Source organism: Apodemus sylvaticus, chromosome 17, assembly GCF_947179515.1.
Source record: "Apodemus sylvaticus chromosome 17, mApoSyl1.1, whole genome shotgun sequence".
NCBI classification, from domain to species: domain Eukaryota; kingdom Metazoa; phylum Chordata; class Mammalia; order Rodentia; family Muridae; genus Apodemus; species Apodemus sylvaticus.
Window position 1 is genome coordinate 49633917 of NC_067488.1, and position 19710 is coordinate 49653626.

The window sequence follows — 19710 nt, forward strand, 5'->3', positions numbered from 1 at the left end:
TCCATGTAAAAAGTAAACTTTATTTTTCCAGTTCACGGTGATAAGTAGGAGTAAAAGCATGACTGGACCTAGGGCTTACTAGTCATTTAAAGTAACAGGTAAAATATTGAAGTGACAAAGGCTATCCATCAGGTTCAGAAAGGTGACTGCTCAGCTTTGCATTTTCAGTATAGTTTATAGTTTGGGGGGTTGTGATGAGCTCTGTGACTGAGGTCACGTGTTTCATTTCTGTAGTGCTCGCTAAAAGGAGGAAACAACGATTCGTGGATGAATCCTCTTGCCAAACAGTTTTCAAATATGGGATTGCTGGTAAGTTTCATTTTTCTTCATGTGTAAACATATCTCAAATTTCAGGCATAGTACAAATGTAAGGACTACTGCATATACAGTACAGAATTACAGATTTAAATATGGGTTAAGCAATGTTCTTGGCCCTCTGAGCGTAACAGTATTTCTATTTTATTAAGTGATATATACCAACATTAAAAGTGAATTGTTAAGCCGGGCGTGGTGGCGCATGCCTGTAATCCCAGCACTTGGGAGGCAGAGGCAGGTGGATTTCTGAGTTTGAGGCCAGCCTGGTCTACAGAGTGAGTTCCAGGACAGCCAGGACCACACAGAGAAACCCTGTCTTGAAAAACCAAAAACAAACAAACAAACAAAAAAAAAAAACCAAAAAAGCGAATTGTCTTTGCGTCCTTTCTCTTTGAAAGGTGGAAACAAAAAAAGACACTTAAATAGATATTTGTTACTAGTGTTTGCATTATCATTTTAAAAAAGGTTTGCATCATTATTTTAAAAAAAAAATCAGAACCACTATGCTGGGATTCATTATGGAGAGAATAATATATGCTGGATCTTTAATTTCCTTAAATCTTGGGAACACTGAGGACATCTGGTCATGGTTGTCAAAAGACAAATGATTTGGTACACAGTTTAAGATTTGCTCACTGACAAGCCAAAGGAAGATACTGACGATGCACACTTGAGAATGAGTTTATTTCTCCAGGCAGCTGTCCGTAGCTGTACTGATGTTGCTTATGTGTAGAATTGAACGTTAGACATTTGATTAAGCATGATGGCCATTAAATTGTGATTGCAAAAATGTTACAGCCTTCACTCCAGTTTCAAGTTCACCGCAGAGGGTCTTGTGGAGCTATGGTCAGACGTGGCTCTCACATAAACAGTAGCACTCTTCTCTGTTTGAAAAATGTATAGCCTTCCTAAATCCTTACTCACTTGTGTTTGCTTTGTTTTGTTCAGAGTCAAACTGAGGATAACCCAAGCAGCAAAATGGATTTGTCTGTAGGTGTGTATCTTCACAAATAGGAATGGGATGTTTTCATGGCTATGACAGGCCCTTGGGATCTCCTGCCCTGCTTGGGTTGAGGCAATCAGATTGATAGACATTTACAAAATGCTTTATTTTATATAAGATTTCATGCACTACATAATATAGAGGTTGAAAATTCAAATGACTAAAGAGCCAGAAGAATGTAAAGGAATGTTAAATGCTAGGTTTAACTGTGAAGAGGGTGTGTCTACCTCAGGAGTCAACCTTATTCTACCTGAGCTGGTTACTACAAGAAAAGTGCAAACTTCATTGGCCCATCCCTTATTACCATCCATATTTTTTCCAAGTACTGGGAACTAGATTCAGATTATTTTACTATGTGTGTGATACTGGTAAACTAGGCCATCAAATTGACGCTCTGTACACCAAGGTTTTCACCATTGATTACTTTTTCCATGGTGACTGGAGCAGATACAGCATCAGCCCTTTGTCTGTGAGATTTTTCTTAAGAATGCTTTTGCTCACCCCGAGGAATATAAAAAGAATCAAACAAGAGTAAGAGAAAACAATCCTGGGTAGCAGTGGTAATGTGTAGTTTGAGCTGCAACCCAATCATGTCATCATATAACAGATTTATAGGATTAAGAAAGGGAAGAGGAAATAGTCATCTTGTATGCAGAAAGGAGAGAATAGCATCACACACGCAGCTTACTGTAGACATACTCAACTGTGTTAAATTCTTAAGCCTTAAATTTTGGAGCAATAAGAGTGCCTCTGATCTTTCTGTTCCCAATAATTGCTTTAAAACTCCAGCAATGTATCTAACAGGTGCTAACATAGCGAAACAGGTCTCTCACTAAGTACATTTGACTTCATGAACAAGATGTATTCTAACCCAGCACATCAATTTTAATCTAACTATTTGCTTAATCAATTTTGCCTCAAGTCTCTCAAATGTTCCATGGTAGACAGGCTGTAGCAGATATTTAATTTTTGAAAAATGGCCCCATATGTGCTCCAAGAACAGAACAAGCACCCTGAACCAATGAGAATTCTTCCTAGTCTTATCGCAAAGAGTAGAGAGGATTTGTCGACAGGACCCCAGAGAACAGATGGTTACATATGTCTTGTGACGTTTTTATTTATGTCCTTTCAGATAAGAAATTTGATGTGGACAAGAGAACAATGAATCTCGGGGATTTTAATGATATCATGAGGAAGGATCGACCTGGGTTCCGTCCACCTAATTCCAAAGACTTGGGAACCACAGACAGTGGGCCTTATTTTGAGAAGGTGAGTTGAATGCTTTGTTTAAAATAAACATTTATGAGAATCACTGTGTTCTTATTTGTCTTCTGATAGCTAATTCTAGAGAAAGCATAAACTTACAAACTCAGAGTAAAACATGAATATTCCCTATATTAATGTGGTCACATGAGAATAGCTGATGTCAACAGGTGATTGAACAGGAACGAGAGCCATCTGTCCTTAATGTGTTTTGTGATGGAGCTCATGGACACTTAGAACATAGAGAAGAATCTTTAGAGATAAGTTTTCTCTACAGTCTTCTTGTTCCCGCTGCTGTGCCAGCTACAGACAAAATCTGGACTTTGTGCAAATATTTCTATCGTCTATGAACTTGGTGCTGGGTCTGGAAAGGCTCTCCATCTTTCCTACTTCCCTAGTGACTCCTGTTTAGGTAAATCAAATTCTCACTCCTGATTGAAGCAAGTAATTTTTACTCACTTCTTCTGATTTTTTTTAAAATTTTGAATGAAACTATTTATTGATTCAAAATAATGTTTTATAGTGTTCCTGGGCCCCCACAAGACATTTAAAACCAAAACATCTGGGCCAATAGCATTGCTGCCAGTCTAGGTGACACCATATTCATAGGAAGATTGCCTGGCTTCTGCCTCAGGAGCCACACCACCAGAGTAATGGGTATTAGACTCAGACAGTGTCTGGCAAGCCTCGTCCTGATGGGTGGATGACTGGTCTCTAACATAGAGGAAGAGAAGGTCTCTATGGAAAAGGTTGACAGATGGTGTCTGCTGAGCAACATGTGATGATTATTATCCGATCCAAATTTCTTCCTGGGTTATTGCTAATCCACTCTTGCTTTGTTTATTCCTAGTGTGTCTCTCTTTCCCTTCTTGCATTCTGTTGCTTCACTAACCAACACTCATTGTGATTGGCTAACTCCTACTACCTTTCAGCTGACTTTGCCTTTCTCCAATCAAGATGGGTGCCTTGGGGATGAGGCTCCCTGCTCTCCCTTCTCCCCTTCTCCCAGCTACAAGCTGTCTCCCTCTGGTTCCACACTACCCAACGTCAGCCTTGGAGCAATCGGCACAGGGCTCAACCCCCAAAACTTCGCTGCTAGACAAGTAAGGAGGCCTCTCAGATTTGTAATTGCTTGGCTGTGGCCTCACCTTGGCCCTGGTCTTCAGTTTATTGCATCATTTGTCTGTCTTGGGAAACTCGTTGATTACTGAATGCACAGAATGATATTAAGTGTAGGTTTTCACATCTTTCAGCCCATAGAATCCATTTCTCTTCATGTTTCTCAACATGGATTTTACTTTAAATCTTTTTCTTTTATCTTTTCATTTTTGGTTATAACTGAGTTAAAAAAATATGAATGAGACTCTTAGAGTATAATCTAGTTATACGTTTGCCACTTTTAATATTGGATTATATATTTGCCTGGAGAGATGACACAGCAAGCAATGAAGAGCACTGCTGTTCTTGTAGAGGATCCAGGCGCCCACTCCTGTTCCAGGGGATCAGACACCCTCTTCTAGCTTCTGCAGTCACCAGACACATACAGGAAGTACAGACTATTCATATGTAAACTAAAAGTAAATATTTTTAAAGTCATTAGAATATATAATGAGTATTTCAAGAGTCTCTTTAGTATATCTGCTAACCAAAAATTAGTAGTAAAACTAGTAAGAATAAATAAAGGTTTAAGGGTTACAGTATTTTAAAAATCTAGCTTCTCGGGGCTGAGGAGTTGAATGTCTTCTTTAGAAATTAAACCACAGTATTTATGTAGAAGGTGAAGCTTCACTTTAATAGTGAAGCTTTGAAGAATAACTATATTGCTCAAGCATTGGTGATTGCCAAAATTAGTCCTCTAAGCAAGGGCCACATAGAAGCATCAGAACTGTCAGGGCCAATCAGGTGATGATGTATACTCACTCTTACAAGCCTGAGGGGACACAGCAAGGCCACCAGGGTCTGTTGTAGTTTCATGAAGAAAACCAGGGATCTGGGGCCATTGATGCTGTTACAGCAACAACTCTAACAGTGGTGCTTCCCTATTTATAGTTGTGTGACTCCTCACTTGCCACTGTGCCTTTCACCTCAGGATGAGCCCAAGACACAAATTATACAGTGTGTGTTTGTATCCATTCTGTTTCTTGTGGTAACTTTCCCGTGGACATTAAAGGCTCAGGTAAAGCAGGACAGCTTAGACCATAGTCAAGTTGTATACAGCCTCTCATATGCATATTAAAGTAAGTTATGCTGTGTCCATATATTCATATCAATCATCTCCAGATTGGGGTCATAAGGCAGTTCTGTTTCCTTCCTTTAATTTCAGCGTTTTGATGTTTGCTTGTTTGTAATTTCCTAAGTGGGATGGGTATATGTATTGCATACATGAACAGAGAAAGATAATATTTTAAGAATGCTTATTTTATATTGAAGTATAGAAAATATAAAATAAAAATGGGGTTCCAGGCTTGCATAAATACCTAATGCTATTAGTAGGTAAGCTCAGGTTTAATAGATCAGCCACCAGCTTGGCATTGGACTTTTAAAAAAGGCAATTCCTCATTGTCTTTGTAATGGGTAGATTACTGCAAAGTCCATTGGTGTTAAGTTGGTGCATATGTCCTACCCAATAGGTTCTAACTGTTTCAAACTGCTATCATACAGAGGTCACTAAATTTACTTCATAATTAAAAGATAAAACTTAAGCCAGGGGGCTGGACAGATGACTCAGTGGTTAAGAGCACTGACTGCTGCTCTGAAGGTCCTGAGTTCAATTCCCAGCAACCACATGGTGGCTTGTAATGAGATTCGATGCTCTCTTCTGGTGTCTCTGAAGACAGCTACAGTATATATACATATAATAATAAATAATTTTTAAAAACTTAAGCTAAACATAGTAGCATACCTTTAATTCCAGTACTTGAAAGACCAAGGCAGAAGGATCAGGAGGCAGGAGTTTGAAGCCAATTTGGCTGTAATGTTAGATTCTGTGTCTAATAATAAAAAATAAAAATAATTTTTTGCAAAATCATAGAACATTTCAATCAGTTCGCTTTTTATCTTAAATTTATATTCCTTTGTAAATTAAATTTCTAAATTTATATTCTTTTCTAAATTAAGTATGTGTTTTTACCCAGGATTTTAAGATGGATCACATATTATAAAGTCTGAGAATTAAATGTGATAAACCCAGACTTATAAATTAAATTGGGGTTGAGACATATACCCCCAATAATTAGGAGGATATAGACATGGGTCATCTTAAAACTTACACATATACCTGAGAAGCTTGAACAATAGTCAGATACTGGCATGTGTACAGCCTTTGAGTCACTGTCTCGGTAATTCCTAGATGTAATATTTTTGAAGGCCACATATTATTGCCTTCAGCAAACCTGAGCGAAGAAAATGAACTAAAGTACTATATCAGGGTAGCAGTAAAGCATTTACATAAACTGCTGTTGGCTTGCTTGTATTAACTTTGGAAACATCAGAATGCTATATGGTTGCTTCAGTCACCCTTGAATTTTAGCAGGAAGCGAGTATCTTCTTATCAAAGGAAAGGCTGAAATTTAAAATAACTCTAGCTAGGTGTGGTAGCTCACATGGGTGGTTCTCTCATTTCGTGACCAGCCTGCTTTTCAGAGTGCCAGGACAACCAGGCTTACACAGAGAAGCCCTGTCTCGAAAAACCAAAAGTAAAGTAAGTGACTCTAAGCTGGATGCAGTGACACAAGTTAAACAGCCCTTGTAAAATAAAATCCATGGTAGATCTTCAATCTTTTTATGAATATATGCATATTTTATTTCTATTTTCTGTTTATAATCATTTTTAGTTTTAGTGCTTTTTAAGTTCATTAATTTGCCTCTAGCAGTCTCTTAATCTAATTTTGAATCATTAAAGCCATCACAGTATCTTCAATGTTCTGAATGTAATGATGCTATGTAAATTCTTAAAGATTACCTCATCCCTGTGTTCAACTGGGACTAACAACCTCAGTTTATAAATGCATTGATGATGATATTTAGTGGGATGTTTTCAAATGCATAGTTGTTGGGTCATATATGTTGCTAATGACATATGCACCCTGTAAACCAGGGCTTTATGGATTTCTGAGAATGCCAAAGGAAGGATTAAACTGGTGCAGGAAAAAAAAATAGAGAATGACTGAATCATGGTTTTAGTGGACATTGGCAGAGTGCGTTCTGGTGTATTGTTAACAAAGGGGGGAATTCACTCACTTTGTACACGGATGAGAAGGAGGTGTGAGGGAAGATGCCCTTGATGGGCTCCTTAGTTCAGGCCTTGACCAGGCCAAGAGTACACAGCATAGAGAACCTCAGGATGCCAGGTGTGATTGAGTGTGTGCCTCCAGTGGCTGCCTGAGATACTGTTTGGGATTGGGGGCAGTCCTCAGACAGAGGAAACAGTGACAAGTTCTTTACTGAAGAACTTTCCATAGCTAGAAACAAATCACAAAGGTAGGAGGCATCAGGGCTGAGCTTGCCATGCTTCTGTTGGAAGGTGAGAGGTGAGCTCAGTGATCTGTTGGGAATCATAGATTTAAGCTTTATTTCGTGTGCGTGTGTGTGTGTGTGTGTGTGTGTGTGTGTGTGTGTGTGTGTGTGTGTGTGTAACTAAGCTGGCATCCTGAGGTTCTCTATTTGTACTTTTGAATATGAAGTTGCAGGTGAGTAATGTTATTTCCATAACCTAGAATGACATATAATGTATCCTTTCCTTCTTATTTTGATGTGAGGTTGATGAACATTTTCTCATTTAGTAAAGAAAGCCAACAGATTCAGGACAGGGAAGGATGTGCAGCTAGATCAGGGTCCTTGTGAGTGACTATGAATGGTTAAGCCTACTAATAGAGGAAAGTGATACCCAGGTTCCTTTTAAGGTGGATCTCATATTATAAAGTCTGAGAATTAAATTTGATAAGCTCAAACTCATAAAAAGAGGGTTCCTAAGCCGGCTGTGGTTGTACATGCCTATAATCCCGACACTTAAGAGGCTTACCTCAGCTGACCACAGAATGGTCTCAAATAAGCAATCTAGAAATCTTGCACAACCAGTTCCTGTCAGTCACAAGGAATGTCACACTACCTCTAACATTTTGATAAATTTAACCCTTTCAGTTTATAGACTTTATCAGACCACCTGTAGTAAATGATCTGCCTGTGTGACTCAGTTGAGTAACTATCCCCCGACATCCCAACACAGAGCTCCTCACTTCTAAAGTGAATGCTGTCATTCCATGCCATAGACATCTTCATTCTTAGGAAGAGAAATGAAAACTACTGCTTAATTGTCTTCTTGAATTGATAACAGCGTCCTGACCGGTACTATTCTCTCTGCAGGGCGGCAGTCATGGTTTGTTTGGAAACAGCACAGCACAATCGAGAGGCCTGCACACTCCAGTGCAGCCACTGAGTTCTTCTCCTGGTCTCCGGGCGCAAGTGCCTCCCCAGTTTATCTCTCCCCAGGTAAGAAATGTTGTGTTCCTACCTTTCGGAGTTAAAAGACAGTTCAGGTAGCAGCCCATTGTTACTCCTGGGTGACGACGCACAAGAAGGGATTGGTTAGTTACAGCTAGACATTTGACCAATCCAAGTACAAGATTATTAAAACAGAATATCCACTCCCTTTTTAAATTTCATCAAGAAAACAAAGTAGCCGGGCGTGGTGGCACACACCTTTAATCCCAGCACTTGGGAGGCAGAGGCAGAGGCAGGTGGATTTCTGAGTTCGAGGCCAGCCTGGTTTACAGAGTGAGTTCTAGGACAGCCATGGTTACACAGAGAAACCCTGTCTCAAAAAACCAAAGAAAAGAAAACAAAGTAGATGCTTTGCAACATCTAATAGTCTAATATATTGTTTTTATTGTGACTAATTAAAAGCAGTTCATAAATTCTAAGGTGACAGTATTCAAAAGCAGATTTCCCTCAAGTATTTGCCTGAAGATAAACAGAATTATGAGATTCTGCATTTTTCTATAGAACTCTGAGGAGCTCTATGCTAGAATACTGACTGACTTCCTACTCTGAGAGAGCCCTAGAGCTGATGAAGAGGCCAGTATGACAGGACACTCTGAAGCAAAAGCATCAAGCAAGCAAGTGGGATAAATGGCATAGATGGTCACCTTGGGGACCAGGGTGATGTTTCACTTGATTAAATGTTACAGGCTTCACTAGTAGTGACATTGAAACTGGATCTTGAAGAATAAGCTTAAATTTTCTATGCATGGCCATATTAAAGAGGCCTTCCAAGCCACAGAAGCCTTGCACCAGTGCAATAATAGCTGGCACTTGGCATGAGGAAAGGCAGTTGGTTTGCATGAATGATTAATGTGAACAGGTTGGATAGAGATTCGTGTATTTATCAATGGGATAGGAAGAAGTAGACAATGAATTAGGGACAGAATGTAGCAAAAACTATGTTTGCATCATTCAGGAGTTTGGATCTTGTCCTGTAGGCCAACTTTGATAGCTTGTTCATAACTATGATCTGGGCTGCTACTTTTAAAGGTCTTTCTCCCTCCCTCTGCTAAGACAATTCCTAGGATTTGGGGCCTGCTCAACCATAGGTAGTTTTCTTTTAATATGTATATACTATATTTAAGTTAATTTAATATTACAAAATATACATATTTTGCATGCGTGTGTGTACAGTGCCCATGGATGCCAGAGGAGGGTATCAGATCCTCTTGAATTTGAATTACAGACCTTGGTGCTGGAAACTGAACCCCAGCTGCATGTCCATCTCCATCCTGTCTGTCCTGTCTTATTCTCCCTCCCCCACTTCACTGGGTTGTTTGTGTGGTTACTGTAGACAACAGAATGTTAAGCAAGGTTTTCCAGGGATGGCGGAAAAGTCTCTGAGAGTCTATGACAGTAAACTGGGGTATGTTTACACGATGGAGTGACCAGAGCTTCCGAGCAGAGCTAGCCCAAGGGCACAAACAAAGCAGTGTCAGTAGAAGTCACTTGGAAAGGTCACCTCCTATCTTTGTATGACATCCCATCCTCCCTCTGAAACACTTAAGGTCACATGGCTTTCAAGTATCTTACAGTGGTTCTCTGCCTTCCTCCCACCTCCCAGCACTGATCATCAGACCATCCTGGTGCTCCGTTCTCAACCCTCTCACGGAATACAGCCACCACTAGGTGACCTCATCTGTTCCTATTCTATAGTTGTTCACACCAAAGACCCACAAGCTAAAGTATGATCCCTCCTGCATTACAACCACATGCAGTTAAGTAAATTTTCCCTTCAAAACCAGGAGTTACCTTTGGAAAACCTTGATAAGCTCCTTGAGAATAGCTCCTTCACAAAAACCCAAGGACACACATCTGCATGTGCAAACACACACACACACACACACACACGATGTTTAAAAAAGAAAAAACAACCATCTTGATTCAGGCTCTGACTATTACCACTACTGATGCAGTCCCTAGCAAGCTGCCATCATAGATAGTTAGGGCCTTCTTGTGTCTGTCCCATTCTTCTTCTTTCAGGTGTTGATGTCTGTAGTCTGAGTCACACTCAGCCTCTTCATAGCCATATTGTCCATGGCAGGGGCAGGGGAACTCCTGGAATTTTGCTATTATTTCATCATCATTAAATTTAAATAGCTGCACCTAGTTTGTGTCTGCTTCCGCATGACAGAAAGATCTGTGGAGCTTTGCGCTAAGACATACAGTATGCCATGCCATGTCCCTCCGCTACAGGGTTGCTCACCCACCTACAGTGTAGTGTTTACTGCCATTTTTAGGATTCTTGGTGATCTCACCAACTTATACCTTATGTCTCTCCAACCAAGTGACCCCAAAACACCAGTTATACTTTAGAACGCTATTGTCTGGGGCTGCCATTCAGCATGATCTTTACTTCCTTGGCTCTCTACTTCAGAGCAAAATACTTTCTCAGGCTAAGCTCTGAAGCGTACCTTGCTTCCCCACTATTCTGTCTTCTTACCCTCCAGAAGTTTCCTTGTCTTACTTTCCTCCTCTGCTCCTTGACTCTCTGTCTCTCTGCCCCTTGAGTCAAGCTTCACAGCAGCAGGGATGACAACAGTTGTGTCGTGTGCATCCCGTTGACCTTGTGCATATGCAGGCCTGCTGTTCATCTGTGTACCTACTGTTGTTAACACTGTGCCAAATAGTCTCCACATTGATTCCCTACCCTTTTTTTTTTTTTATTCTTGGGATGGAACCCAGGGTTTGCTAGGTACATAACATAAGTGAACTATGCCCAAGCCCATATTGATCATTCTTCTGGTTTTTCATTCTTTTCTTTTTTTTAGGGTTTTATTTTTGGTTTGGTTTGGTTTTGAGACAGGGTCTTACTATAACCTAGGCTAGCCTTAAAAATCACAGAGACTCTTGCTTTTCTGTCTCCCTAGTGCTGGGATTAAAGGAATATATCACCACACCTGGCAGTGTTAATCATTATCAGAAACTTGTTCCCTTAGATACTTTATCTTGATTTATCTAACACTCTCTTCTCCTTTTATTGGATATTAAATTGTTTCTAATTTTTTTGCTATTATAAGTAATCTGCAGAGAAAGTCTTATACAAAAACCTTCATCAATATTAGTTTGTCTGTTTCTGTGGAGTGCAGCCTGGCCTTACACTTGGTCCTCCTGCCTTAGTCTCCTTAGTGGTAGGACCCATTCATGGTCCTACATTATTTCTAAACCTAGTTGTCCAGAATGAAGTGTTTGAGGATTTTTTTTTCTAAAGCATAAACACTGAAACTTAACATTTATTACAATTATTTATTACATTATTTATTAATGTCATTCAGTGATAGAAAAGTAGTGTTTGAGACCCTAGGTTCTATTCCCAACACAGCCAGGGAAAAGGGAAAAAAAAAAAAAAAAGACGGACAGTTGTTAAAGCCTTTGTTTCTACAGTTACTTTTCCTCCAATCACTGGAGTATTCAGAAAATAAGATTCTGGTGGCTTTTGTCATGCCTTTAAATTTCTGTCACTTTGCACCTGCAGTGCTTTGTTAAAAAGCCATATTGATTGCTTCAAGATCTTCACTTTCTCCAGCCCAGCTGGAGATTGAGGGCTTTTAAGCCTGAATAACTAACTCCAAAATAGGAATATGCAAACCTGCACTTTAATTACTTTGCATCCTAGGTTTGAACAACCATTTGCCAGGAGCATAGTGGTGTTACTTTCTGACCCTTTTGTAATTCTTGTGAGGAGCCTCTGTTTCTGCAGCCCGAAGAGGCAAGGGTAAATCACATACCTGTCATAAGACTGGGATGGGAGCCAAATCCCACAGTCATGGTATATTCATACTATGTTGTGAGTTCAGAAGCTCAAAAAGAGATCAAACAAGTTTGTAAGTTGATTGGTAACATTCAGTACCATCAGTATCTCTTAGATGGAGAGGAAGCAACCAACCTCAAAGTAGAATTGGTCAGGTAACTGGATGTGGCTGAGATCATGGAAAAAATGAGATGATGGGCCAAATATGTAGCAAGTTTGGATCAGCTAGTTCTAGAGAGTGTCAAAGAGAAAATAGTCATACATTCTTGAGGATGTTCAGAGGTGGTGACTGGAAGTTAATACAGAACTGCCAGGTGTGGTCTTTAGCACATGCCTTTAATCCCAGCAGTCAGGCAGAGACAGGCAGCTCTCCAGCCTAGTCTACATAGTGAGTTACAGGACAGCTGGGGCTACACAGAGAAGTCCTGTCTCAAACAAAACAAAACAAAACACAACAAAAACTGATAGGAAACTAGCCAATTTGACTTTGACCAAGGTGCTAAAGAATTTAAGATTGGAATACTCCATGGAAAGCAACAAATTGAGCTATAGAATAGGAAACGAAAGAGAGACAGAGACACTGATTAGAACACAAACTCAGAGAGGGGGAAGGTCAGCAGATAATAAAAGAGCCTTTCACGTCCATTTGTGTGTGTGACTTAGTTCTTTGTTTAGACTAGTTGTGTAGACCGACTGCTGAGAAAGGAGTGTTTCTTCTGCTTTCATCTTAAGTAGAGTGCAGGGAGGGCTGGAAAGACTGCTCAGCAGCCCTGCATGCACAGGATGCACATACATATGCTCGGATGTACACACATGCACATAAAATAGACTCCTGTAGGTTAGAATTAAAAGTTTACACTGGCAAGCCAGGCGCAGCCCCCGCCTTTCCCCCCACCCCCGGAAAAAAAAAAAGGGTTGGAGCTCAGTGATAGAGTGCTTGCCTAACATCTGTAAGGCCCTGTTTCATCCTTAGCACTAAGACAGGATGGGAAGACAACCAAAAAGCTAATGGACTTAAAACAATTAAATCCTACAGCAGAGGATGAATTTATGAAAAGAAAGTTAAATGTTAAGACATTTGTGGAGCTGGAGAGATGACTCAGTGGTTGGGAGTGCTTCCAGAGGCCCAGAGTTCAGTTCCCAGCAACCACATGGCAGCTCACAACTGTCTGTGACTCAAGTTCCAGAGAGCATCAGACTCCCTCACACTGACATCCATACAAGCCAAACACCAGTGCACATGAAATAAAATAAATACATTTTTAAAGAAAAAGACATTTGTTTGGCTTAGTTATTAATGGACTTGTTTCAGGGTAGACAGAAGTTCTAGTCTCATCCTCCTAGATTATCCTCAGCTCTATCTAGTTGGTTCTGCATTTCCATCCATGGTCCCATGGGGTAGCACAGAGTGGCAAAAAGTAGATAAAAAGATTAGAGAATTACACGGTGAATGTCTCTTCAGTTGAAATAATAAGCATTTATAGAGTATGTACTTTGTGCCCTCTGCATACAGTCAAATGTAAGAGACATATTTGCATGGGTTCAATATTACCTTGTTGGGGGTGGAAGCTGGACTGAGTATCAGTTATGGAGTGTTTGCCTCTCACTGATTCTTTCTCTCACTGCAAATGTAAAACAGCTGGTTCTAATTGATACTAAGCTTATCAAGATAAATAGAATGTTATTACTAGACAAATAGACCTGGGGCTTTGTTAGAGAAAGTCAGGCCTTGACAAAGTGCTTAAGGGTGACCACATCCACTTGGTGTAAGACTCAACTAGAAAATGACTTTGCTTTGGGAAGCAGGTAGAGATTGCAGAATCTGTTGTGTAGCCTGAGGATGAAAGACCAAGGAATTCTGGTCTTCTATCCTGAAAACCCACCCTGTAACAGAAGAACAAATACTTAGGAAATACATCTCTAACGAGTAAATTAACTCAAATATCTCAAACACATTAAGCTTTCTATTGGCTGGTTTAGTTGGTTAGACACTTATTCTATTTGGGGAATAGGCAAAGAAAAATTTAAAAAGTTAAATAAGGTACTTATTATGAGTCACACAGGTTAGAAATGACAGAGATTGAGGTGTATGCCTAGGCATGTACATCAGTTGTATTTGTTTTTTTAAATGGAGGACTCTATATATTGCCAGGATGACCCAGAATTCCAGAGCTCAAGAGATATGTCTGCTTCTGAAGGACTTGTGACAGGGTGTGTGTTACCTCACCCATTAACTAAGCTCTTAACTCCTGTGCTTTGTGGAGAGGGTTAGGATTGTTCTCTGGCCCAACTGACACCACCATCAAGGATAAAAGTACCATCACCACCTAGCCTTTAATCCCAGCACTCAGGAGGCAGAGGCAGGAGGATCTCCATGAGTTTGAGACCATCCAAGGCTACATAGTAAAACCCTGTCTCCCTCTACAAACAAACAAAACCATACATACATATTTGTGTGTATACATATTGTATAATAAGTGTTTTATAGTATTTATCTACTAGCTCCAAGCAATTCAGCATGTCTTGTTGAATGGCAAGTTTCCAGTACTAATCTCTCAACTAGACAGAAGCCAATGTTTTCTCTTTTTTTCTTAAAGATTTTTTTCCTGATTTAAAATTTCATCACTTTTATTACAGGAAATTAGAAAGGCATAGAGCCATGAAGTCTTTTTCGTGGCGGTGGGGGTGGGGGTGGTTTTTTAATAAGTTCTAAAGATTGTCCCTGTCTTCTGGCTAGGTTTCTGCCTCAATGCTCAAGCAGTTCCCCAACAGCGGCCTGAATCCAGGTCTCTTTAATGTGGGACCCCAGTTATCTCCTCAACAAATTGCCATGCTGAGCCAGCTCCCACAGATTCCCCAGTTTCAGTTGGTAAGTGGCATGTTTTCTTCCTGTCGCTGAAGAGGTTATTTGCTTCTCTTTTTACCTTTGCATTAACTTCCTGCTTCTTGTCACTTGATATTCAAACTTTTATACAGATGATTAATTACAATTAAAAGTTTACCTGAAGGTAACTTTAGCTGTAGACCAAGAACTTGGTTATGGATGCTTTTGACACACTGACCTGCCCTGTAGCATGCAGTCTTCGGAAGCTGTGGTTTCCTCATTGTTTTATAGGCATGTCAGCTTCTCCTGCAGCAGCAGCAGCAACAGCAGCAGTTGCTACAGAACCAGAGAAAGATTTCTCAAGCAGTGCGCCAGCAGCAAGAACAGCAGGTGTGTGGGTGGAGAAGGTTCCCCTAGTGTTCTTGGTGAGAAACACCTTTTGGCTTGACAGCTAATTTGGGATTCTAGCTTATCATCTATCCGTTTCTCTTGGGTCCTGTCTTAATGGATGCTGCACCCTCAGCTGGCAAGAATGGTGAGTGCTCTCCAGCAGCAGCAACAGCAGCAGCAGCAGCAGCAGAGGCAGCCTAGCATGAAGCATTCACCTTCTCATCCTGTTGGGCCTAAGCCACATTTGGACAACATGGTACCCAACGCGCTGAATGTGGGGCTCCCAGACCTTCCAACCAAAGGGCCAATCCCTGGATATGGTTCTGGTATGTTCTGTATGGTGGGAAGTATTTAGTATAAAGTCTGCTAGTCTATTCCTATAGTAGTGTTTGGCTTTGTATTACTCTCCTTTTCTTTTTCCTTTTTTTTTTTTTTTTTAAGATTTATTTATTTTATGTATGTGAATACACCATCATTATCTTCAGACACACCAGAAGAGGGCATCAGATCCCATTACAGATGGTTGTGAGCCAACATGTGGTTGCTGGGAATTGAACTGGGGACCTCTGGAAAGAATAGTCAGTGCTTTTAACTGCTGAACCATCTCTCCAGCCCCCTTTTTTTTATTGTTATTTATTTTCTTTTTTTAAAAAATGTCTGAAGCTGGCAGTGGTGGCACACACCTCTAATTCCAGCACTTTGGAAGCAGAGGCAGGCAAATTTCTGTGAGTTTGAGGTCAAGCCTAGTCTACAGAGTGAATTCCAGGACAGCCAGTGCTACACAGAGAAATCCTGTCTTGAAAAATTTAAAATAAAAAAACAACATTATTTTTTTATTTGATATGTTTTGCCAGGTGTGTTTGTCTGTACACCACATATGTACAGTTCCCTCACAGTCTAGAAGAGGGTGTTGGATCCCTTAGAACTGGAATTACAAATGGTTATTAGCCACCACATAGGTGCTAGAAATCAAATTGTGGTTCTCTGGAAGATAGTCAGGGATATTAAGTGCTAAGCCATCTCTCCATCTCCCCAGCCCTTCTATTTTCACAATACGTGGTACATGCATATAATCCTAGAGAAGTAAAGACAGTTCTTGGCATTCACCGGTCACCTAGTGTAGCATAATCTCTGAGCTGCCAGCCAGTGAGAAACCCTGTCCTTAAAACAAAAAAGTAAAAAGAAGCCAGGTTGGTATTGCCTAAGAAACAATACCAGAGGTTGATCCATGAGTAACACACATGTGAATGAATGTGCCATGTAATCATACATGGCATGTATACATGTACTCAGACAAGCCAGTTGAAATTTCCTTTAAATGCTGCACATGGCCAAGGTTGCATCTATGAAAGTCTATACAAGTTTAAGTGTTTCACTTCACGAATAAAGCTGCCTTCTCAATGTGAACTAAAATTTTAAGGCCAAGTCTTTTTAAAGGTAGGTGGGGCACGTGTAAGGAAATCTTTGACATTGAAAATTTTGGGTTTGTTCAGTAAATTTTCTCTTTAGAAGTGGGCAACATGCTATAAGCAAAGTTCAGTCAGTGGTGGTGCATGCCTTTAACACCAGAACTCAGGAGGCGGAGCAGGCAGGTATCTGTGAGTTCGGGACCAGCCTGGTCTTCAGAGAGAGTTCCAGGATAACCAGGGCTACACAGAGAAACCCTGTCTCAAAATAAATATAGAGACACTAGAGAGAGAGGGAGGGAGGGAGGGAGGGAAGGAGGGAAGGAGGAGAGAGAGAATCCTTCCTTCCTTCCTTTCATGACCTCAGAATTTATTTTGGTAAAGATATCAGTCTGCATAAAAAGGGCAAAAAAGAGTGAGAAGACATGAGATTTCTGTCCTAGACCAGTCCCTGATTGGACAGGTGACTGTTTTCTACTCTGACCTATTAGGAATTCCAGCTAGAGCTAGGAAGTAGTAAAAGTAAGAAAGTAGTAAAGATAAGGGTGCCTTTGATCCTGGGAGTCTCAGCTTTCGCCAGCTGTCCTCATACAGATGACCTGAGAACTGACTTAACTCAGAATAGCATCTCCAGGCTAGAAGTGGCAAAGCAGATACACAAAGCCTGGCTTCTGCCCCCCCCCCCCTCGTGCAGGGGGGCGTCACATACCTTTCTTCCATCTGGCATAGGCCTGCCCTTTGCTGCGCTTGCCTATACTACCATCTTGTCTAGACTACGGAAGGCCAGTGTGGCCAGTAGTGGGAGCCTCCCATAAGAACTTGGGAAGGTCCACTGGTGGTTCTATAAAGGAGGAAGCTTGCCGGCAGAAGCTGGGTACTGTGGATGTGGAGCTTGTGACTTTAGACTTTTGAGACAGCATACAAAAACAAAATAGAACACCTTGTCCTTTTGCCTCCCTAGTCTTTTTTTGGTTATTGGTAGACCAGGTTGCCTCAAACTCCCAAAGATCTGTCTGCCTCTGTCTCCTAAGTGCTGGGATTAAAGGTGGGTGCTGCCACCACCCGACTTACTTTAACCTCCCTTGTCAGAAGGTACAAGGAAAAGTCAAAGGCGATTTTTTTCATCTTTCAATGCATGCTGTTCTCACCACTTAGGAAGAAAACTGACTTCCATGGCCAGGGTAGTTTAGCTTGGTGACTGATACTTTTACATGTGTGAGTAAAGAATATATCACAAACCAGAGTATCAGGCAACCCATGGTAGGCAAAAACAAGCCTGTAATTTCAGCATATAAAACCCAAGAAATAGATCCAGGAAGACCAGGAATTTGAAGTCAATCTGGGCCAGGCAGTGGTACACCTGTAATCCCAGCACTCTGGGAGGCAGAGGCAGGCGGATTTCTGAGTTCGAGGCCAGCCTGAGTTCCAGGACCATCAGGGATATACAGAGAAACCCTGTCTTGAAAAAACCAAAAAAAAAAAAAAAAAAAAATGAAGTCATTCTGGAATGAATGCATGCAGGTAGGTTTATACCATAGGTTTATACCAGTGATGGTCATCATAACATCTTCAATATTTGCTGTCTGCTAAGAAGTGATGTGTTGGTGATGATCCTGTTTATTTTTAACAGCATATACCTTTTCTTATTTAAACACAATTTTTTCTATTATTTTATGTTTATGGGCGTTTTGCCTGAGTGCATATCTGTACACCATACCATATGTTCACAGTGCCTCTGGAGACCAAAAGAAAATACTGGAACCCCTAGAATTGGAGTTACAGATGGTTGTGAGCCATCGTATAGGTGCTGGGAATTGAACACAGGTCCTCTGCAATAACAACCAGTGCACCTACCTGCTAAGCCATGGCTTCAAGCCTAAACACAAAAATGTTATCATAGTGTCTTATTAGGTAATTATGTTATTTGTGATTATTTTGCTAATTACTGATTATAAAATACTAAAGGTCAGAGTTCACCAGACAAAACACATTTTTACTTTCACATTTTACTGAAATTTTGTGATTTGGATTCTATTCCTGTTAATTTTCTATGGGGAGGTGGTAGAATCTCATTAAACTCACTATGTATACCAGGCTGGACTCAAACTCACAAGAGATCCTCTGCCTCCCAAGTGCTGAGATTAAAGGTCTACAACGTACCTGATCTATTTCTGTTTCTTAATTAATAAACGTGTTTAATGACGAACTTTGCTACTCTACCTAGAACTTATTCTATAACTTACTGGCCTTGAACTTCATCCTGCTTCAGTGTCCCAATTGTTGGCATGATAGCACTATGCCTGCATGCCTGCCTGTTCTGAGTAATGTACTAAGCCTGCAACAATAATATTTTACTGAAAATCTCTTTTAAATATAATACATGGCTTGAGATTTTGAAAAGATATTAAATAATAGTGGTAAAAATCACAAAAATGCTGATCATGATGGTGCATGCCTTTAATACCAGCCTGGTCTATATAGCAAGCTCCAGGACAGCCAGGACTACATACAGAACAAACAGAAATAACACAAATATTTCACTTGTTCTGATGCTGAGCATTTTAAATTATATGCAGATTACTTCTGGGTCAAAGGGTAACAAGAATGATGTTTCTTAGTATGCCTTCATACCGAATGTCTGCTTTTTGTTGTACTGGGGTTATTGTTTGTTTGTAAGTACTAGGGTCCCACCAAGTAGCCTGTCCTAGAACTCTATATAGACCAGTCAGTCCTTGAACCCACAGAGGTCTGCCAGCCTCTGTCTTCCAAATCCTAGGATTAAAAGCATGAGCCGTCACATTGTTTCTAAGTAAGCCTCTTTTACTGTTTTCTCAAAATGTTTCAAATGACAAGCCAGCTACAGTGGTACCCACCTGTCATCCCAGCACCTGGGAGACAGAAGCAGGAGGATCAGGAGCTACATGAGATCCTTTTTCAAAAACAAAAAATAGGGCTGATGAGATGGCTAAGCAGGTAAAGACACTTGCCACTCCTCATGTTCTTGAGCATAAGCACTGTCTGACTCAGCTGGTACAAGGAATAACCTCCTGCAGGGCATGCTCTGACCTCGTGCACGCCGGTGTGCAAGCTCCATAATGAGTGAGGAGCCCGAGATGGCGGCCGCTTAACTGATCCTCGCTGCTTTTTCTAAATAAAGAAATAGTTTCTAATGCTTTGCTTTTAACAAAATTTAAAATATACCTAGTTGAATTTTCGGGTG

At 40.5% G+C, this 19710-nt stretch overlaps 1 protein-coding gene across 8 annotated transcripts in view; it reads left to right on the forward strand.

The window, feature by feature from the left end:
- The window catches only part of Tnrc6b (trinucleotide repeat containing adaptor 6B), a 210505-nt gene that overhangs the window by 170751 nt on the left and 20044 nt on the right, over positions 1-19710 (forward strand). For all 8 annotated transcript variants that reach the window (XM_052161482.1, XM_052161481.1, XM_052161486.1 and 5 more), the window contains 7 exons: positions 235-309; positions 1264-1309; positions 2451-2587; positions 7943-8068; positions 14608-14739; positions 14986-15084; positions 15218-15410. In XM_052161482.1, the coding sequence (XP_052017442.1) occupies positions 235-309; positions 1264-1309; positions 2451-2587; positions 7943-8068; positions 14608-14739; positions 14986-15084; positions 15218-15410 (808 nt within the window). The remainder of the gene's footprint in view (positions 1-234; positions 310-1263; positions 1310-2450; positions 2588-7942; positions 8069-14607; positions 14740-14985; positions 15085-15217; positions 15411-19710) is intronic.